This window comes from Artemia sp. Qi Xiang Cuo, chromosome 4, assembly GCF_049724085.1.
Source record: "Artemia sp. Qi Xiang Cuo chromosome 4, ASM4972408v1, whole genome shotgun sequence".
Classification (NCBI taxonomy): Eukaryota; Metazoa; Arthropoda; class Branchiopoda; order Anostraca; family Artemiidae; genus Artemia; species Artemia sp. Qi Xiang Cuo.
Window position 1 is genome coordinate 48,512,178 of NC_142797.1, and position 23,190 is coordinate 48,535,367.

Here is a 23,190-nt window from a genome sequence, read left to right on the forward strand (position 1 = left end):
TCGTTTTGAAACTTTTTCTCATGAAACTCGTAGAAACTAACTTTTTTTTTTACTCATGAAACTTTTAAGGATTTTTTTCAGGCAAATTATCATTTTCTAAGCATTGTTGTTCAAAATTTAAACTTTGGCTTGAAGAGTGAAGGGTTGAGTGGAATGACAGCCCCCTCATGTTTTTGATAACCCTGGACTAAGATTTACTTATCTTGTTTTGCCTCTGTTATTGTTTTTTGTCATAGTCCTCACTCTCTGTCTCGGAATTGATAATGAGGTTAAAAATTTCTCATTTAGAAAGATCTGGAGGCTCTCAACAAAGAACTGCTGCTTCTCATAGAGAAATTCCCATAAATCCTGATCAACTTGTACCACCACCTCCTCCTTCTCTAAGTGGAACTGGAAGGCAAAAAGCACCTTACAGAGCAGACATGGATGACTTCTATAGGAATAGAAGTAATGAAATGGTGGCTCCTGTCCAAAGAAATTTATATCAACGAGAAGAGAGACCGTATCAAAGAGAAGAAAGAATGAATATAGGTCAGAGAGAAGAAAGAATAAATGAAGACCGAATAATGCAAGAAATTTTTCAGCTTAAAAAGGAAATGAGTCGAGTTTCTGTTGAACTGCTGGTGAGCTTGTTTTTTTTTCATTTTGTATGCTTGTTTTCCTTTAAAAATTTTATTTTGGAACTGATTGATTGGAAATACCAATACAAAAAATAATTTGTGCTAGTTCCTTAGTGTGACTCTTATTATTTGATTTCAATTGCTTAATTTCCTACTGTGTTCTTACCTCTCCTTGAAATAACAAAATACTGATCAGCTTAAGATGTTGCATATCTATATAGTTTATATTTCCTTGTGAAAGGAAGTGATTCATTATAAGCGATGTGATATTTTTATATTTATTACATTTTATATTGATACTATCAAGGCTCATAAAACTGAGAGAAAAGACTGGCAATCGTAACGAACCTTTTTCTTTGTGAATTGGTAAATATCTTATGCAATATTTAACGATATAGTGTTTGTTTTTTCTTTCTTCTTTTAGTTTGCTTCATAAAGGTTGAAAACGTTGTGTAAAATTTGTTCATGCTTCTTATGGATAACAAGTGTCTTATTAGTGATGTGTTGTGTGCAATATGTTCAAAGAAGAAAACTCCAGAAAATTTGCTAACAACTGCAGAACTAATAATTTGCTTTAATTCTTTTTCGTGCATTTTGCATGAATACTTTGAACTGTTTAAAGACATACTTTTTTTTTATATTTTTAGGCTGTAAAGCAACAAAATGAAAGTCAAGAGGCAGTGAATAGTTTGAGAAAAGATGTTTCAACCTTGCAAGGTGAAATGCAGATGCTCATTGCTGGGATGAGTGAAATATCGGGGAAAGAAGATCGTTTTGAAAAAATGCTCGAAAGATATTCTGAAAAACATGATCAGCTAAAAAACGAAATCAGGTTTCTAGATAAGGAATTCAAAAGTATGAAAGAAAACCAGAAGGGCCTTGGTAAAGATTTCAAAGCTTTGTGGGTGGATACAAAATCTATGACTGCTGTACATGGGGACTTTATTGGCCTTGAGAAAAAGTTTGAATCATACAAGGCTATGGAAGCTAGAATGGTGTCTAAGTTTGAAACAATGTCAAAGCTTAAGGCGGACGTGGATCTTGCTTCACGTGACATCTATTCGTTACGGGAATCTCTCAATAAGAAGTTTGTAGCTTTTTATGAATTGGAACAAAGATTGACTAAGCTCTCTGCAGTTGACCACCGTATTAAAAGATCAACTTCTCCTGAAATTTTTTCATTACGTTTAAGGAAAGTGGAGGAAGCATTTTCCAAAAAAATCGCACGTCTTGAAAGCTACTTTGATGAGAGCAAACGGTCGAGAGAAAAGACGTTAATCAACGATTCAAACAACTTTTCTAAAGAAAGCATGGCAGCGCAAGAGGAGCTGCCTGAGAGGACTACAGACGCACCAACTGAAAGAATTGTCAAACTGCTTGATAGAAAAGCCAATGAACCCGTTGCTGCGAAACTGGAGAGCGTTGTCAAGATTGTAAAAAACAAAGCAAATGAAACTACCACTAAGGAACCAGAGAAGGCTGCCAAGATGGTAAAAAATAATGGAAATCCGCCTGCGGGTGGAGATACGAGTAATATTGTCAAAACAGTGAAAAGAAAAGCAAATGACCTTGCGGTTGAAGAAGCGGAGAAGAAAAGACAGAGGAAGCAAGACCAGGGTCAAATCCAGATAGAACACAACTTAGCAGCAATTACTAACATCAAGCCATACAGCTCGGCAAGCTCGGACAAGTCACATCAGCTGACAAGAGATTTTAAATACAAGCTCCTATCAGATACAAAAATGCAAATTTTTGGCAAGATTGGCATTTGCAGAAAAACGTTGATATTACCAGTTGGGAAAGTCTATTGCAAGCAATGGTTGTCATTCCCAATTGAAGCTGTTGGGGACATTCACTGCATGTTGCACTCATGTAAAAAAGGAGATGAAGTCATAGAAACCGTTCTGTTTGGTTGGATTGGTAAAAAACCCCTGATGCTGTCATCTAACAGTATTGTTTATGCAAAAACTCCCTTTCGTTCACTTGGTTTTGAGCTTGTGAATGACAAAATCGCAAAAGTTAATTTTATTATTGATAAACAACCTGTTTGGCTTGAACTGAAAGTTGAAATGTTGAAATTTGAAAGTTGTATTGGAAAGAAAGCATGTTCCAACCTGAATACAATTCCGATGTTGGCCTTGAAACGAGTAAAATATGTCCTTGATCTAGATGAACGCCAAAAACCTCATATTATAAAAGCAACTTTAGGTGAGCATGAATTCAAGAGAGAAAGTTTGCGTCCGGGGGTGTTGGAAATAGAAAATTCTCTATCGGTCACGGAATTGGAAAGGACATCTAATAGTTTGGCTGCTGAAGTAACTGACAATTTGAATCCGAATGAAATGATAGTTTTGGATGCAATTTATGAAAGTGAGATGAGCCAGAAAGATGACAGTACTTCAATTAACGCTTCAATTGAAGATGAAGTGAATTTGAAAAATAATCTACCCGTAGCACCCGAAAGTGTTTCGCCGATAAAAGATTCCGTTTCGAAGAATCCAAAACAGCCTGAAGCCAGAGGACAAGAACCTTTTAAAGCTGGTAATTTGAAAAGTTCAATGAAGTGGCGCCCAAAGAGTCTGGACAAGTCTGGAGATGTATTCCATTCCTATGTAGGTGCCCCTCAAAAGTACGAAGATCCTTCTGATAAGGAATCCGTACCTCATGGAAAAGTTGCAGTTGAGTCACATCTACCAGCACCTTCAATGGATGAAGTGAGTCCTAAATCAATGAGCCAATTCGCAATTACAAGCGACGATATCGAGATAATTGATGAAAATATACCTCCTAAAAATCTGTCGAGTCTGACAAATATTCCTGGCCAAGAACCAAGTGAAATATCAGTTTTACAGAATACCGCAATTACAAGTGACGATATCGAGATAATTGATGAACACAAGTCTCTTAAAAATCTCTCGAGTCCGAAGAATTTTCCTGACCAAGAACCAAGTGAAATATCAATTATACAGAATACCGCAGTTACAAGTGACGATATCGAGATAATTGATGAAAATATACATCTTAAAAATCTCTCGAGTCTGAAAAATTTTCCTGACAAAGAGCCAAGTGAAATATCAATTATACAGAATGATTCTGCCTCTGAAAAGTTGCTTGTGGATTCTGCACAAGAAAGCTGTGGTGACAAAGTCCTGCATGCTACTTTATCAGAGACAACAGAACAGCAAAGGTATAGTACATAGTATATTATGTCTTTTTTACGGGTTAAATAAATTTAGTGACAAGCAAATACTTTTTATATGAGATAGTTCTACTGTCTTTTTAACTTTGCATTAAGAGATAAATTGGAAGTTAATTTGCTGGAAGGATCTGATCTAACTAATCCCGAAATAAATATTTAAGATTAGTCCTTATAAAAGAGAAAAAACAACTGATATCTTCAGTCATTTTCGAGATTTCGAGACACATTATGTTACTCCACTGTTTATATATATTGTACAGTGGGTTACAAATAAACTATTATAATTCCATCTGCATATATTTACTAATATTTCTCGACTATAACGGTTCAAATATCTTTTCTATCCAAGGTTGCTTAGCCTTTTGCTTCTTAGGGTAAATAATTACATTTTGGACGTGACCGAATTCCAAAAACTAGTGTGATCATGAAGATGCATTTTGATGGCTTTTTTTATTGATGTGATCGCAGTTTATGCAATGGCAGACAAAGGAGTGATTTTATATATTAGAAACATCGATACACTTCAAGAGTATCAATCCACTGATATGATATTGTTGAGCATTAATATTTTTAGGATTAATGAAAAAAAAACTTTTCCCACACAACAGGTTTTTCAAAGAAAGGTAAAGGGCTCCACTAAGCCAAAAATGAGCAGAAATAAAGTCAAATAACCTTCAAAGTGTAAAACTACCTCAAATTATTATCAATGAATAAATGAAACAAATAGAAATTACAATAAATAACCAAGTTAAACTCAAAACGAGTGAAAATTAACATTAGTATGGTGAGAACCCCCATGCTTACCAAAGACCATAGCATAATTTGCACTTTGCTGAAAAAAAAAATGACCGTGGATTGTCAGTTTAACTTACAGTTTCTGATATATATTCCTTAGAGTTTTAACAATTCTTTTTTTTATTAAAGTAAAACAATTGAAAACATTTTAAATTATTTTGTTTTCAGTAAAGTGCAAATTATGGTCTGGTCTTGAGAAGGCATGGGGATTGTCAGCCCTACTCATGGGAATTTTTACTCGTGTTGAGTTTGACTCGGTTATTTATTGCAGTTTCTGTTCGGTTTTGAGCTACATTTATTCATTGATGATGATTTTGGTAGTTTTACACCTGGAAGGTTATTTGACTTTATTTCTGCTCATTTTTGGCTTAGATGAGCTCTTTACTTTTCTTTGAAAAACTTGTTTTGTGGGAAAAGTCTCTTAAATTAATTTCTGTTCGTTTCATGGAAAAAAAAATCGTTTTTTTTTCTATTAGAATCCAGTTTGGCTTGCGATCTGTATTTTAGAGAAGCTTTTTTAACGATTTTTGCTAATGCTTTTCACCGGTCTTTTGCTGATATATCCTTTTGATAACCTGTATATTTACATACCTTTCTGATTTTCATCTTAATGCTATTAGCCTTACAAGTAGTTGCAATAGAGGTAGTAGTTGAAGTAGGAGCAGTAGTAGTAGTAATAAATGTAGTAACATTAGTAGTAGCACGCACATATTGCCTTTTGGTCTATTGATCTTCCCATTTAAGTATTTTCTGAAAGTTCCAACTTAATACTCAAATACATTCTTGATATACGCTCTTTTGACATAGCGCATAGTGTCTGTGATCGCACATAGTGTATTTTGATTTAGTTCAAACTTTCCCTTAGCATTGTAAACGGAGTACTGTGGTCGTAGTAGTAGTGGTAGCGTACAAATATTACCTTTTTTGTCAATTGATCATCTCCCTTGTCATTTCCCTAAAAGTTCCAAATAATATACTCAGTCCAGAGTTACGCCCTTTTGATAGCCCGCATACTCGTAAAATGTTTTGATTTAGTTCAAAACTCCCCTCAACCTTTTCTGAAAGGCTCACCTGAATGCCCTTTGTCTTTTTGAAAAGTAAAGGTCAGACATTCATACCTTTTTCAATAACATACTATACGTAAACAGTGAGCGAATTGCCTAACTTACAGCTCTTGTTCTGGAGACTGTGAGGGGGTTGTCGTCCCCAAAGGCATAATTACAGGATCTTTGAACAATGCTGAAGAAACCAGACGTCTAAAAATTTTGATTGGGTGTTTTTTTTTGGAAAATGATGGTCATGGGAGGGGAGGGGGGCTGGTTTTCCTCAATTCACTTTTGACTTTTAAAAAAGAGCACTATAACTTCCAATCAAATGAGCCTTATTCAAAGTTTATACAACCACCCATTGCATAAAAACCTCATATGCCTTGGGAGCATAATTTGTAGACTTTGCTCCCAGGTTCTGAGGGGCTATTTCACACCTAAGGCCTTAATTATGATCTTTAGACTATTTTGAACAAAATGGCTATCTCAAAATTTATATTGGATGCATTTGGGGAAAAGAAGACGTGGGGCGGGGCTAACAGCCCTCCTTTCACTTTTGACTCTCAAAAAGGACACTAGGCCCTTTTGACAACCTACATATAGACGGCGTTATGTGATATAGCGGGCACATATTGCCTTTTGGTTAATTGATCTTTTCCTTTAAGCATTCTCTGAAAGTTCCAACTTATTATTCAAATCCATTCTTGAGATAAGCTCTTTTGACAATTTGCATGCACGTAGTGTCTTTTGATTCAATTCAAAATTTATGCTCAATTTTTTAAATGTAGTAGCGTGGTAGTAGTAGTAGTAGAAGTAGTATTGGTGGTGGTAGTTTTAGTAGTATTAGTAGCATGCAAATATTACCTATTTGGTCTATTGGTTATCTCCCTTATCATTTCCTGAAAGTTCCAAATTCTTAGTCATTCCCGAGTTAAGCCCTTTTAACGACCCGTATAGCCTACACATGACGTGTTTTGATTTAGTTCAATACTCCCTTCAACCATTCTCTGAAAGGCTCACTTGAATGTCCTCGGTCTTTTTGGAAAGTAATAATAATCTCTATGTCATTAACATATGCTATATGTAAACAATGAACGAATTGCCTAACTTACAACACTTGCCCTGAGGGCTGTGAGGGGTTGACATCCCCAAAGGCATAATTTCTAGACCTGTCAACAATGCTGAAGAAAATAGATGTCTCAAAATTTAGATTGAATTTTTATTTTGGGAAATGATGGGCGCGGGGTGGGGAGGGGGTAGTTGCCCTCAAATAACTTTTGACCCTTAAATAAGGCATTATAACTTCCAATTTACTATCAAATGCCCCATCTGAAGTTTATAGGACCATCTATTCCATAAAAGCCTTAGATGCCCTAGGACATAACTTACAAGCTTTGCCCCAGGGATTTGGTGGGTTGCGTCAAACCTGGAGGCATTGTTATATATCCTTTGGATTATTTTGAACAAGATGGCCATGTCACAATTTTGATTAGATACGCTTGGGGAAAAGAGGTTGTCTGGGGGGGGACTAGTCTCCCTCCATTACTTTTGACTCTTAAAAGGGAACCAAAACTTTGAATTTCTAATTAAAAGAGCTTCCTCTAAACTTTATATAACCACCCATCCGAAAAAAACTTACAATCCTTGCCCCCAGGCTCTGAAGGGTTGTTTCAACTCCCAAGGCCTTGTTATATGATCTAGAGACTATTTTGAATAAATGACCATCTCAAAACTTTTTTCAGATGCATTTGGGGAAAAGAGGACTTGAGGGGGGAGAGGGATAGTTGGCCTCAGATCACTTTGATTCTTATAACGCCACTAGAATTTCTGATTCCCAGTCCAATCAGCCCCCTTTGAAGTTTATACAACCACCTTTCCATATAAACCTTATATGCCTCCGGGGCATAACTTACAACCCTTGCCCCGAGGGCTGTGGGGGAGAGTTATCATCCTCAAAGACATAATTTCTGGACCTTTCAAAAATCGAATGAGCCTCTTTCGTAGTTTATACGACCACCATTTCCCATGAAAAAATACCTTATATGCCCCCGGGACATAACTTAGAACCCTTGATCTGAGGCCTCAGGGGGGGGGGGGCGTCATCCTCAAAAAGATAATTTCCGGACCTTTCAACTACGTTGAACAAAATGGCTATCTCAAAATTTTGAGTGGATGTGCTTGGGGAAATAGTTGGCCTGGGGGGGGGCCGGTTGCCCTCCAATCACTTTTGACTATTAAAAAGGGCACTAGCCCTTTCAATTTCCAATCGAATTAGCCCCTTTCGAAGTTTCTAAGACAAATCCCTCTATACGAAGTGGCCTGGTCAAAAAATAAATAAATAATACAGTGCCCACATTGCTCTTTATTTAGGCAACGCTATTGCGCTGCCCATGATTGTATCAATTGTCGGTAGCATTCTGTTTAATCGATAGTAGCCGCCCTATACACAGTATACATTTGTCAGTTGTTGTTAATTTCAAGCGTGGGGGGTTGTCATCCTCAAATACATAATTTCCGGACCTTTCAACTACGTTGAACAAAATGGTTATCTCAAAATTTGGAGTGGATGTGTTTGGGGAAATAGTTGGCATGGGGAGGGCTGGTTGCCCTCCAATCACTTTTGACTATTAAAAAGGGCACTAGCCCTTTCAATTTCCAATCGAATGAGCCCCTTTCGAAGTTTCTACGACGAATCCCTCTATACGAAGTGGCCTGGTCTAAAAATAAATAAATAATACAGTACCCACATCGCTCTTTACTTAGGCAACGCTATTGCGCTGCCCATTATCGTATCGATTGTCAGTAGCATTCTGTTTAGCCGATAGTAGCCGCCTTATACACAGTATACATTTGTCAGTTGTTGTTAATTTCAAGGGTGGTTTCATTTGCTTAAAGTTTCGGAGGTGAACATTGTGTCATTATAGCGAATATTAGAGGCAATAGTGCGGAATCGTTTGTAAAAAAAAAAAAATCCCCATTCATTTTCTTTGGTTTGCTACATGAATTTGATAAAATATTAAAGAAAGTGTTGTCAGTGATAGAAGGGGCTAGGTGTATCCATCAAAATAGCATGAGAGGCATATTTTGAAAATAATGGAAATTACAGGGTAGAACATAAAATATCCAGACGGTCGAGCGCTTCTTTCTTCAAATACCTGCCTGCCCTATTTCATGAGTTGTTACTCTGAAATTAAAAAATAGGGCCATCTACAGACATTCCATAATGAGACCAACAAGGGAGGTTTTTCTCTGCTGGGAAAAAATATCTATTAAAACCACTGCCAAATTTTAGATTTTATGGGAAATTTTGGTCTTTCCTGGGAATATTGGAGGGGATTACAACAAAACTACTTTCAAACGACCTATATCTTTTTTATTCATCTTAATTTATATAATGTTTTGCTTTCGCCATGTTTGGTGATTCTACCGATTCTTGACCTTTACAGTTAATCCGGCTTGGGAAGGTTTTTCTATTTCACATTTGGTTAACAGGCAAATTCTAGTGATTATTTTCCTTAAGTAATTACCCGTATGGCAGTACTTTTTTGTCTGGATCGATTGAGATAAAACCCACAATCTTCAGTTTATAGAGGACTGATCGAATATCGAACATACTACTTCTTCAACTAATCTGCAAAATGGCGTAGATGATGTTTATCCGACCTCATCGACATCAGGTTATTTAGGTGTTGAAAACAGAGGGTTTTTTTTTAAATTAAGGAATCGAAAATATTCTTTTGTGATTGGCTCGAAAACAGGAAAAAGGAGATTGTGGCTTTTTAATGCCAGTCAACTTATGTATAGCCATGATTCTTGATCGATAAATCAAGTAGAACTTGTGTGTAATAGCAGTTTTTGTCGGTTTCTTCAGCTAAGATCTGATTTTTAAACAAGCGAAATGATAGGTTAGGTTCGGCCCTGACTCACAGTGATAGATAGCGATTGACATCACCTTGATGGAGTCATACCTACCTGTTGGTAAGTGTGTGAATTTAGAATATTTGGTAATATCTGTATTTCCCTCAATAATTGCTGTAAAATTTGTTAAGTTCTTTTTTTTGGGGGGGGGGAATGAAAATTCTATATTCTTAGAAGGGGGTAGAGAGCAAATTTCTTGAATAGGCAGGGTAGCAAGACTGAGGGAAATTCGCATTGCTGTCCGCTCCAATCACATTTTTTTTCTGGGGGGAGGGGGAAGGCCAAAGTTTAAACCTTAGGTGGCATATGCCTTCCTCTGTGGTGCTCCTGCTCAATTTTCAAGTTAACTCCAAATTTGAAATGGATTGGCCTCCGGATGACGCTAGATTTTTGTTTTGATTTTCGTTTTCAGAGTGAGATACTTCTTAGAGAAGCAGGATTTCATCTTAGAGAAGCAGGAATTCAGTATTTTGCAAACAGACTTTGAGTAAAGCTGAAAAATCTGATTTTGATCGCATGTGAAAATTCGCGATGCGTCTAAAAAAGTTTTGCAAAGATTGCGATGTTTTTTTTTTTATGAGTGTGAATATTGCATTGTGATTGCAAATTTTGATTCTGATGAGAACCAGGAATTATTTATAGTTCGTTATTTTAATCTTTGCGACACTTGTCCGATTACAAAAAAAAAATCGTTTAATGATTGACATTTGTCGTTTGCTTCTAGAAGTTGAGATCCTGGATAACAGTGAAAGCTGGGATAATAATCCAAGCATTGAATCAGGTTAAATTGTGAGTGTTTAGACTGTTTCAAAGACAGGTTTGTAGGTTTTTTCTAACTTTTTTTTGGGGGGGGGGGGCTTGCTTTCTCTTAAATTAATTCTAACTTTTTGACTCATGTTTCAACTATATCCATTATAGTGATGACTGTTAAAAAAAAAAAATAAAAAAAAAATCACCGTTAAGCTTAATGCCATGAAATGTTTTTAAAGTACTTTATACTTTGTTGTTTTACTCCAAGTCTCGAACTTCTTACTGCACTTATTCTTGAAATAATAACGATCTCTTAATTGCTTTTTGTATGCATGCAGGAGGTGTGCTGTAGTTTTTAAAAAATTGAGATAAGGTTATGTGAAGCCATAACTTCAGGTTCAAGTGGTAGCACCAAAAACGAATGCGTGTGTCTCATACAGGACAATAATTATTGTCCTGTCTATTACAATAGAATGTAACTTCACTAAGTGCTGTTTGTTATTGTAATGGAATACATTCCCTATTACGGAAGCCACAAAAAGTATCAATTATTGAGGCAAAATTTGGCAAGATGACAGATGTAAAGAAGTTTTTCCAAAGCTCTTGTGATTTGTTGATTGAGGTATTGTAAATGTAAAAATTATACGGAAATGACTATTTTGAAGCATTCCAATGAATGACACTTTACTGTTATTATCAGCTTTCTGCTACATTGTGCCTTCCATTTGACCTTAGATTGGATTTCTTTTTGCAGTTTCAACTCAGATTTGGGCAAAAAGGAAGAAACCCAGAGCGATGACACATCCGTCAAAGTCATAGATTAGACCATGGTTTGGAATATTCCTTATCAGATTTACAGATTATCATGCCTGAAAAGTTGTCAGATATAAATGGACAAGTTTCTATGGTTCACGAAGGTTGGCTCTTGAAAGAATGGCATATTCATTTTTTGAAAAAAATCCCTTAGATATTTGTGTACTTTGAATTTCAACTCTTTGCAGTGTTGTATAATTATATAGAAATAATAAATGTCTTGTACTCCCACATGTTTGGTCGCCTCATAATTGAAATCTTTAGTAAGTGCAGTTCATAAAATGGATGAAGCTAATCTTATTTTACTCTTTTAATCTATAATCTAGGGGTGGAGACTTTTTTAATGAAATGCCAAAAAAGATATTTTCCAAAATCTAGCAACTAACCTCCCCCCTCCCCCTCACGTACCTGGTCTATATAGAAACGCTTTTTTATATTTGAATCTAACCAAGTAAGGGCCAAAATATAAGGTTATCATTTGAAAAAGGGCGGTCTGAAAACTGAAAAACCTGCTACCAGGTACGCTCCTAACCATCACGGGGTGGAAGGGCAGCAGATGATGTAAATAGTTCATTCAAAAAAGAGGATTAAAAGACGCACTTGGTAGAAAATTAAATTAAAAAACAAGTTTTTTCAACTGAAAGGAAGGAGCGACATTAAAACTTAAAACGAACAGAAATCATTCCGTATATGAAAGGGACTGTCCCCTCCTCAACTCCTAGCTGTTTACGCTAAATTTGACTCTGTCTCACGACTTTATTTTTTAAAACAATAAAAAACTTTAGCGTAAAGACCGAGGCGTTGAGGAGGGGACAGTCCCTTTCATATATGGAATAATTTCTGTTCGTTTTAAGTCTTAATGTCGCTCCTTACTTTCAGTTCAAAAAACTTGTTTTTTTTAATTTAATTTTTTAACGTTTTTAAATTGATGCAGGTTTTGATTTTGGCTCACCGTACATGAATAATTAAAACAAAAATTGCATATTAGTTTTACTTTTATTTGGTTAAATGGCTTCCTCGAAAGTTGTTTAATTTTATTTACGAACGTTTTTATTCGCAATAAATATACATAACTTACGTAACGAACTTCTATATTCATATATTTTTAATACGTATATCAGGGGGTTCGCCGCCTAGTCAATACCGCTCTTTACGCTAAAGTTCGAATTTTTTTCCAATTCTTTAAAAATGACCCCTTAATCACAAAGACCGTTAATTAGAATAAACAGCTCTCATGAAAGTACTAAAAATCTTTGGCGTAAAGAGTAAGGTATTGACTAGGGGGCGAACCCAGATCATATACATACTAATTTCTGTTCGGTTTAAGTTTTGATGTTGCTCCTTGCTTTCAGTTGAAAAACTTGTTTGTTTTTCTTAATTTAATTTCTGATCGTTTTTTTAAATAATGCTGGGAAATCCGGCGCCTCCTTCATAGCAATGTCCCTTCCCCCCATGGAAAGATCCTCCCATGTAACGCCAACCCCTCCTCCCAACTACCAGAAAAAATCCCTCCTGAAAACGTCTATATACTTCCTAATAACCAATACTATATGTAAACATTGGGTGAAGTTCATACCTTTCAACCCTTCCCCCGGGGACTGTGGGGGATTAAGTCATACTAGAAGACATAGATATTATATTTTCGACCATGCTGAACAAAATGGCTATCCCAAAATTTTGAGCGGGTGACTGGGGGAAAATGAGCGGGGGCGGGGGCCGAGTTGCCATCCATTTTTTTTTTGTCACTTAAAAAGGGCACTATAACTTTTAATTTCCGTCCGAATGAGCCCTCCCACGATTTTCTAGGACCACTGGGTCGATGCGAACATCCCGGAAAAAAAAAAAAATAAACACGCAACCGTGATCTTTATTCTGGCAAAAAAAAAAAAAAAAAAAAATTCCAAATTTTTTCATTTCGGAGATTGAAACCTTTACGGTAGGATTCTATGATACGCTGAATCTAATGGTGTGATTTTCATTAAGGTTCTATATCTTTTAGGGGCTGCACCCTCCTAAATCCCTTGCACATTAAACTTACGTCTCTATTGCTTTGACAAAGCTTTTTATTCTAATTAAACGGTGAAAGAAGTCAAACTTTAGTGTAAAGAGAGAGGGGCGTAAGAGGTGGAAGCCCCCTCATATATAGAACAAGTTTGTTATTTAAAGTTTTAATACAGGTCCTTTCTTTTAGTCTTGTTTTTTCTGTTTAATTTCATAAAAAGGTTACTGTATTGAAATAAACGACACATCATTTGCACAGGAATCTGATTAATGGATAATTTTTCTGGGCTTGGTCTGTTTTGGTGGGCGTTTTCGGGCTGAAAAATCTCTTCCTAGCTAATTTATCTACTATGGGTTGTCTCCCCGTAGCAGCAGAATATTTGTAGACATGAATATATGTCTGTGCAGGATTTCGACTCCTGTTGATAGAAGAGCATCGTCAATTACTGAAAGCCATGTTGTGACAAAGAATGGGCCAAGGATTGCGCAAAGCTTTGATTCATACTGAAGGTCCCAGGGACTTCTCGGTGTCACGTCCTAAGCCGGCTTAAACGCTTTGGCGTAGACTTGAGAAGAGTGTTGGTCCCCGTCCTGCGCTGGTATCCGGATATATAAAATATATATATATATATATATATATATATATATATATATATATATATATATATATATATAAATATATTTGTATGCTTTTCCTTGGGCCAAAATAATTTCAATGATTTAAAGAACATGAAAATTGGAACTTGAAATGTTTCGAGGTTAAAAAATAACTATCGTATTGACATTTTGAAATGACGAATTCCGACAATTCGGACTGGACTTTTTAGAAGTTTCAGAAACTCATATAGGGGTAGGAAGCATGACATTAGGTGATATAGAATTTGTTTACTCAGGCAGGAAGGATGGGGCACATAGACAGGGAGTAGGGCTGATGATGAATAAAGAAGCTTCTAAGTCTTGTTAGATTGGGAAGGTATTAATAATAGAATACTAATTGGTCATTTTATGGCTTAAGGAGTTCAGGGTATCAGTTATAGTATTTTGTAGGTATAACAATGTAGTTATAACCAATACGGTACCTGATCAGTAAATGGCCCATAATTTAGCACGGTGTTGACCACAGTAGAGAGAATATAATACAGTACCGACAAAGGCTATACTCTCCGTTAAAAAAAAGAGGGAAACACATTTAAAACCACACACGATTCAAACTTCGCCTTCGCGTACGTGCGATTCCGATGTACGCATCACGAGAAGCCTATGGAAAAACCTTTTTTTTTTTTTTTTGGCCGACCACTAGCAACTAAAGTAAGGCTGTGACGACATGGCTCAGAGCCTTGTGACGCGGTATCAAATGTGTTTCATGTTTGGAAAGCTACAGTTCTACAGTGGTAAGTGGTATTGACGTGATGTTAAGACAACAAACCTTATTGATTATGTTATGTTAAACCGAAGACTGGCAGGATCAATACAAGATACTAGAGTATATAGGAGTGCAGCCATTGATGCTGAAAGACGTTGAAATTGAAAGATCAATTTGATCAGCATCTGAAGTGTCTAGGGTTATTTTGAAGCTGAAATTTCGGAAAGGTAACTCCTTTCCGGGAAGTTATGATGTTAGTAGGCTGCAAGATCAGAATTTGAGAGAAACTTTTCAGGAACAGTTGAATACTAAACTAAAGAGTTTAAAATTTGAGAAGGTGGAAGATGGATAGAATAACTTTAGGAAAACAATTTGTGAAGTCGCTGATGCTGTCTTAGGGAAGAAAATTAAGATCGCATCTAGCACTATTATTGAAAAGGCTTTATGTTTAATTGAAATGAGAAGGGGATTGTACAAGAACTATCTGAGTGATAGATCATACGAAAACAAAAGGAGTGTAAAGAAAGTGGAGAAAGCATTAAAATATGAACTAAGGAGATGCGAAGTCGATGCCGTGGATAAAATTGCCGAGGATCTAGAAGATGCAGCTAGACGGCATATTGGTAAAATATTGTACTGGTGTGTTAATAAATTGAAAGGGAGTAGTCAATCTGGACTTGCCCCAGTTAGAGATAGGAACGGGGCTACAATTAGTGATAAGGAAAGAGTTAAAGAGAGATGGGTAGAACATTTTGAGAGTGTGCTAAACCGAGATAGAGTTGCAGGAAAAGATATAGAAGAAAATGAAAACGTTTTTGATACCTTAGATGTGAAGGAATATTTGTTTTTTGAGGAAGAATTAGCGACAGTACTGAAAGGATTAAAAAATAATAAAGCTCCAGGTGCTGATAGTGTGGAAAATGAGTTTCATAAATACGGTGGCTTTAAGGTTAGAAATAAGTTACTGAGGATTATGAATATGATTTTTGAAAAAGGGGAACTACCAAGCGATTTTAGGAAAACCTTAATTAAACCACTGTATAAGAAAGGTGATAAGAGCGAGTGTGGTAATTATCGAGGCATCAGTCTGGTCTCTGTAGGTAGCAGATTACTTAGTAATATGATACTACTTAGACTGAGAAATGCTGTAGACAAAGTTATAGTCCTCGGGTATAATCCTTGTATGGTATCCCCCTTTATATGGATCATTTCGATGGATTTTGTCATACGAAGCACAGGAAAGGCAATGGAACACCACGGAATCAAATGGGGAGGATAAAAATCTCGTGGAATTTAATTACGCTGATGATTTAAGCACCCTAGATGAAAATGTGAGCAAAATGAATGAGCGTTTAGAGGTTTTGTGAGTTCAGGATGCTAGAATAGGTTTGAAGATAAATGATAAGAAGACTAATTCACTAAGGCTAGGAATAAGTGAAAATGAAAAGATGATGTTTGGTAACGAAAAGATTGATCAAGTGGACAGCTTCATTTACCATGGCAGTATCAAACAGTTCGTGGTAACGAACTGTAACTAATGAGCGACCCGGCTCAATAGTAACCGAGACTCTAAAAAACGGTATTTCGATACCAATAGATATATCAAAAGAATTGTCTTTTTATACTGATTTTGAATTTATAAATTTCAATAATTTCAGTCTTGCCCATTAACGGTTACGAGCCTGAGAAAATTTTCCTGATTTTCGAAAAAAGAAGGAAACACCCCCTAAAAGTCAAGTGATCTTAATGAAAATCACTCCATCAGATTCAGCGTATCCAAGATCCCTATTGTAGAGGTTTCAAGCTTCTATCTGCAAAAATGTGGAATTTTGTATTTTGTGCCAGAAGAAAGATCAGGGATGCGTGTTTATTTGTTGTTGTTTTTTCCAGGGGTGTTCGTATCGACCCAGTCATCCAGGAATATCGGGAAAAGGCTCATTCAAACGAAAATTAAAAGTTATAGGGCTCTTCTTAAGTAACCAAAAATTGGAGGGCCACTAGGCTCCCTCCCCCGCCCCTTTTTTCCCCAAAATCGTCCGATCAAAATTTTGAGATAGGCATATGTTCATCATAGTTGAAAGGCCCAATAAGTATGCCATAAGGTACAACAAGACACCAGTAGAGTAAGAGGTACCATTTTGCTTGCGTATATAGCAATTTCAACGTTATTTGCTTGCGTCTCTACACCTTTTCAAAGAGATTCAGAGCTCCCTCACATAATGGAATTTGAGGGTCGATAAAGTAAAATTATGTCACTATTCTAGTTTCTCTAAACCAGTATTGCCTATAACTTAATTTACGTAGACAATGAACGATATTAATTAATGTTTTGAATAATAGGAGTGTGAATGATTCTAATTAGTGATTGGATTGTATGAAGGTGGAGAAAAAAAGGATTATGAAATTATGTCACTATTCTAGTTTCTCTAAACCAGTATTGCCTATAACTTAATTTACGTTTACAATGAACAATATTAATTAAGGTTTTTACTAATCTGAGTGAGAATTATTTTAATTAGCGATGAGATTGTGTCAGTGGATACAAAAGAAGATTAAACTGATTAGCAGTTAAGGTAAGTCCGAAGGAGTTGTAAACTCATTTAGTTTATTATAAATTTGAAACATCATCAGCCTATGAAAAATGCCTAATAACGAATCGGAAATGTTTGATTAACATTTGCAAAAAAAAGGGGTAATGAGATTTGCAAATTGGAGAAGATTGGGTGATAGTGTACTGTATAATACACAAGTGAATTTTTGGAGAGTATTGTCAATTTAAAATAGTTTAGAAATAAAAAAAAATAACAAGAAATGGCTGAAAAGTGTTTTGAGGGAGAGGGGTTGCGTGGTGGGTTGAGTTGCATGAGGTTTCAGTTAAAGGAGGTACAGTTACACGGGGGTTTAGTTAAATTGGGTCGAGTTGCAGGAGGGTTCAGTAGCACGAGTGTTCAGTAGCACGGGGGTTCAGTTGTACAGTGTTTCGGTTATACAGGGGTTCAGTTACATGGGGGGTTCAGTTGCACGGGGGGTTGAGTTAAATGGGGCTTGAGGTGCACGAGGGTTCAGTTAATGGGGTACAGTTACACGGTGGTTTAGTTAAATTGGGCCGTGTTGCACGAGGGTTCAGTAGCAAGAGGGTTCAGTAGCACGAGGGTTCAGTTGTACAGGGTTTCGGTTATACAGGGGTTCAGTTACATGGAGGGTTCAGTTGCACGGGGGTTGAGTTAAATGGGGCTTGAGTTCCACGAGAGTCGACTATAAATAAGGCTTTTGCGTCTTTCTGAACTTTCTGTGAGAGGCGGGGGTAAGTTTTTAGGTTAAATAATTCCAAGAGTAAATCTAACGTTCCCTTCGTTCCCCCATTTCGGAAGGCTGGGTTGGGAGAGGTAAATTGTTAAGGGACAGCAAAACATACTCAGAATTGACAATAACTATGGTCCCACCCAAAGGGAAAACTCAGCGATCATTCGGATCTCCCTTTATGTGGGGCCAGAGTAGTGGGGGGTCAATTTCGGAAGTAATACCGAAATCAATCAGAAAGTTCGTTTTGAATTTCTTTCATTGAAATGCTAGAGTTGGAATACTTCAGTAGTGTTTTGTTGTGCTTTACCTTGTCACAGTTACATTCTGTTGGTTTTCATAGCTAATTTTGAATTCCTTTCATTGAAATGCAAGAGTTGGAATATTTCAGTAGTGTTTTGTTGGGCTTCAACTTGTCTCAGTTACATTCTCTTGATTTTTCGAAGTTCATTTTGAATTTCTGTCGTGAAATGCATGGGTTTGAATATTTCAATAGTGTTTTGTTGTACTTTTCCTTGTTAAAGTTACATTCTCTTGATTTTCATAGTTCATTTTTAATTTCTTTCGTTGAAATGCAAGAATTGGATTATTTCAGTAGTGTTTTGTTGTGCTTTACCTTGTCACAGTTACATTCTCTTAATTTTTCAAAGTTCATTTTGAATTTCTTTCGTTGAAATGAAAGAGTTGGAATATTTCAGTTGTGACTTGTTGTGGTTTACCTTGTCACAGTTACATTCTCTGGATTTCTCGAAGTTCATTTTGAATTTCTGTCGTGAAATGAAAGAGTTGGAATATTTCAGTAGTCTTTTGTTGTGCTTTACCTTGTCACAGTTACATTCTGTTTATTTTCTTAGTTTATTTTGAATTTCTTTCATTGAAATGCAAGAGTTGGAATATTTCAGTAGTGTTTTGTTGTGCTTTACCTTGTCACAGTTACATTCTCTTAATTTTTCAAAGTTCATTTTGAATTTCTTTCGTGAAATGCAAGAATTGGAATATGTCAGTAGTGTCTTGTCGTGGTTTACCTTGTCACAGCTACATTCTCATGGTTTTTCAAAGTTCATTTTGAATTTCTGTCGTGAAATGCAAGAGTTGGAATATTTCAGTAGTGACTTGTTGTGCTTTACCTTGTCACAGTTACATTCTCTTGATTTTTCGAAATTAAATAAAATTAAAGAAAGTATATAGGCTAAAGGGGGTTGCCCCCTCCTCGACAGCTTGCTCTTTATGCTAAAGATGCAAAAGAATTTCGTCCCATTTCTTGAAGAATTACTCCTGAAACACAAGGGCCGTTTAATTAGAACAATAAGACGCTTTTTTAAATGTACTAAAAAACTTTAGCGTAAAGAGCGAGGTTTTGAGGAGGGGGCAAGCCCCTTTATATACGCAATCATTTCTGTTCATTTTAGGTTTTGATGTTGCTCCTCACTTTCAGTTGAAAATACTTGTTTTTTTATTTAATCATAGGCAGCGCAATAGCGCTGCCTAAGTAAAGAACGATGTGGGCACAATGTATTCTAGTTTTTTTGGTTTTAGACCAGGGCACTTCGTATCGAAGGGGTTATCGTAGAAACTTTGAAAAAGGCTCATTTGATTGGAAATTGGAATGGTTAGTGCCCTTTTTAATAGTTAAAAGTGATTGGAAGGCAACTAACACCCCTTCCACGCCCACCATTTACCCAAACAAATCCAATAAAAATTTTGAGATAGCCATTTTGTTCAGTGTAGTTGATTTCCAGATAGAAACTATATTTTTGAGGAGGACTCTCCCCCACAACCCTCAGGGCAAGGGTTGTAAGTTATGCCCTGGGGGCATATAAGATTTTTATAGAAAGCGGTGTCGTAGAAACTTCAAAAAGGACTCATTCGATTGGAAATTCAAATGGCTAGTGTCATTTTGAATAGTCGAAAATTATTGGAGGGCAAATAACCCCCCTCTCACGCCCTCCTTTTCCCCAGACACTTTCAATCAAAATTTTGAGATACCTATTTTGTTAAGGTAGGTGAAAGTTCTGAAAATTAGGTGAAAAAAACCCAGAGCCCTCAGGGCAGGGGTTGTAAGTTATGCCCTGGGGGCATTTAGGTTTTTCATAGAAAGTGTTGTCGTAGAAACTTCAAAAAGGGCTCATTCAATTAGAAATTGAAATGGCTAGTGTTCTTTTTAATAGTCGAAAGTGATTGGAAGGCAACTAACACCCCTTCCACGCCCACTATTTCCCCAAACACATCCGATCAAAATTTTGAGATAGCCATTTGGTTCGATGTAGTTGAAAGTTCTGGAAATTATGTCTTTGAGCAGGACACTCCCCTCCCCCCCCCACACGGTCTTCAGGGCAAGGGTTATAAGTTATGCTCTGGGGGCATATAAGGTTTTTATTGAAAGCTTTGTCGTAGAAACTTCAAAAAGAGCTCATTCGATTGGAAATTCAAAGGGCTAGTGCTCTTTTTAATTGTCGAAAGTAATTGGAGGGCAACTAACCCCCCTCTCACGTCGAACTTTTCCCCAAACACATCCAATAAAAATTTTGATAGCCATTTTGTTCAACATAGTTGAAAGTTTTGGAAATTAGGTCTTTAAGGATGAGAACCCCCTCCCCCACAGTCCTCAGGGCAAGGTTTATAAATTATGCCCTGGGGGTATATAATGTTTTTATAGAAAGCGTTGTCGTAGAAACTTCAAAAAGGGCTTATTCGATTGAAAATTGAAATGGCTAGTGCCCTTTTTAATAGTCAAAAGTAATTGGAGGGCAACTAACCCCCCTCTCACGCCCACCATTTCAACAAACACAAAATCAAAATTTTGAGATAGCTATTTTTTTTTCAAACCCTATGCTTTCTAAAAGCCAGAATTTAATTTGTACTTTTCTGAAAAAATTCTTTTATATGTTTTCACTTTTATAACTTTAAGAAATCAAAAATTAATTAAGATTTTAAGTAATAAATATCAGCCATCTTGTTTTATTAGAAAGTTCGAGCATTTTAGAAAATTGGGGCTTAGTTTTCTGAAATAAAAAAGCACACGGTTAATATAATCTGATTTTATTAATAATACTTGGTCACTGAAGAAACTTGGGTCTTTTAGTTTTCATAAAAGAAGGCAAACCCATAATATACATCTTATTTTAATAAAAATATTTGAGTATTTAAGGAACTCGGGTTTTAGTCTTCAGAAATATGAACACACATGGTGAATATTTTATTAAAAATATTTGAGCATTTAAGAAACTTGGGTTTTAGTTTTCAGAAATATGAACACACACGGTTAAAATACATCTGATTTTAATAAAAATAATTGATCACTTAAGAAACTAGAGTTTTAGTTTTCATATAAAGGAATGCTCAAGGCTAAAAAACATTTAATTTTATTGAAAATATTTGAGTATATTGTTAAAGTTAAAGTTCTCAGAAATAAGAATACAGACGGATAAAATTCATTTGATTTTCATGAATAATATTTGATCATTTAAGAAACTTGGGGTTTATTTTTCATGAAAAGAAACGCAAACGGTTAAAATATATGCTGTTGAAAAGAAACAAAACAATTCGGCTTTAGCATTGTTATTTTTGGAAAAAAAGGTCAAACAACCCTGGTTGAAATAAAAGAATGAGAAAAGAAACAAAAGTAATTCCGCTTTGGTAATGTTCTTTTTGGAAAAAGTCAAACAACCATTTTTGAAAATTAAGAGTGAGAAAAGAAACAAAATCAATTCCGCTTTGGTATTGTTATTTTTTGAAAAAAGTCAAACAACCCTGGTTGAATAAGAACGAGAAAAGAAACAAAGCAATTCGGCTTTAGTATTGCTCTTTTCGGGAAAAAGTAGAACAACTCTGGTTGGAACATAAGAATGAGAAAAGAAACAAAAGCAGGTCCACTCTGGTATTGCTATTTTCTGGAAAAAAGAGTGAAAAAAAACCTTGTTTAAGTAATGGAATGAGAAAAGAAACAAAGCAATACCGCTTTAGTATTGTTATCAGAGGCAACGCTATAGCGTCGCCTATAGTAAAGGCCATACGGCTCCAATGTTTTATTATTATTAATTAAATAAAAATTCCGACAAATAGCTTTTTCAAAGGAAAATAAAGGCCATTTTAAAGTTAAGATCAGCAGATACAGATACTTTTTAAAATTAAAACTAAAAACGACCAGAAATTACTATCAAAGAATAAATGAAACCTAGAACGAAATGAAATTAAATAAACAATCATGGCAAAAACATACAACAAGTAATAATATAAATGAATAAATAGATCTTAAAGCAAGTAATGCTTAGATTGAATATAAAAATCAAGCTTAAAACGACAAAAAATATTTTCCTATTGAAGCATAAATGAAACTTAAAACGAACAGAAATTAAATAAACAATCAATGCAAACAAACATACAATAGATATTAATGTCCATTAATAAATAAATCCTAAAACGAGTGAAACTTAAATTGAATATGGAAATCAAGCTTGAAACGAACAAAAATCACTACAAACAAGAGTTTGGGTTTGACCTCCTTCTCTCACTCTAAAAGTCTGAAACCTACTGCGTCATTGGCGTTTTACTGAAAACCAATTTTATGACAAATATTTTTTGTGTGCTTAATATTGAAAATAAACATTAAATTATAGTAACATTTTGAACTGATGAGCTTTCAGCAATTAATATCATTATTCATCAAATATTCAGTTTAATTTATTAGCTCTTTAAAGTTGTTAAAGACGAATATAGTTTCACTACAAACAATTGTTTGGATACTGTCCCCTTTCCTATCTGTAAATAAAAACCATAAGCTACTGCGTCATTGGCGCTTAACTGAAAACGAATTATATTACAAATATTTTGTTTTCCAGTTCTGACAGCATTGAAAAATAAAAATACAATTACAGTGAAATAAATTCTTGAACTGATGGATCTTTCAACAATTAATACCATTATACATCAAATATTGAAGTTGGTGTTTGTTTATACTTTCCAAGACTGTTCAAGACGCATATAGTTTTCAGTAAAGCGCCAATGACGCAGTAGGTTTTAGACTTTTACAGTGAGAGAAGGAGGTCATACCATATGGTGGATGGAGTTCTCATATTAAAGAAGTGTTAAATCGGGGAAGAGCTGCAACATTTTCACTTTTCAGGAATAAAATTAGTGGAATAAAGAATTTGTCCTTGCATAAGAGGGTTTTTTTTTTATCTAAGATTATGCCGATTCTCCATTACGGGGCAGAGATCTGGGGACATGAGAACGCTGCCCAATTAGAAAGCGTTCAGCTAGGTTATTTTAAGAGATTGTACGGGTTGCATATAATGACCCATACCCAGTTTCTTAAAGGAGACCTTGGACTGTGGTCTCTTAAAAATCATAGGACAGTCCAAATGATAAAATTTTGGCTAAGGGTTG

General features: G+C 35.7%; 1 protein-coding gene across 1 annotated transcript in view; it reads left to right on the forward strand.

The window, feature by feature from the left end:
• LOC148953181 (uncharacterized) overlaps positions 1-11,372 on the forward strand; it is a 36,989-nt gene extending 25,617 nt beyond the window's left edge. The window contains exons 2-4 of the mRNA XM_089088349.1: positions 289-623; positions 1,268-3,807; positions 11,083-11,372. Of these exons, the coding sequence (XP_088944475.1) occupies positions 289-623; positions 1,268-3,807; positions 11,083-11,152 (2,945 nt within the window). The 3' untranslated portion in view covers positions 11,153-11,372. The remainder of the gene's footprint in view (positions 1-288; positions 624-1,267; positions 3,808-11,082) is intronic.
• Positions 11,373-23,190: the final 11,818 nt, after the last annotated feature.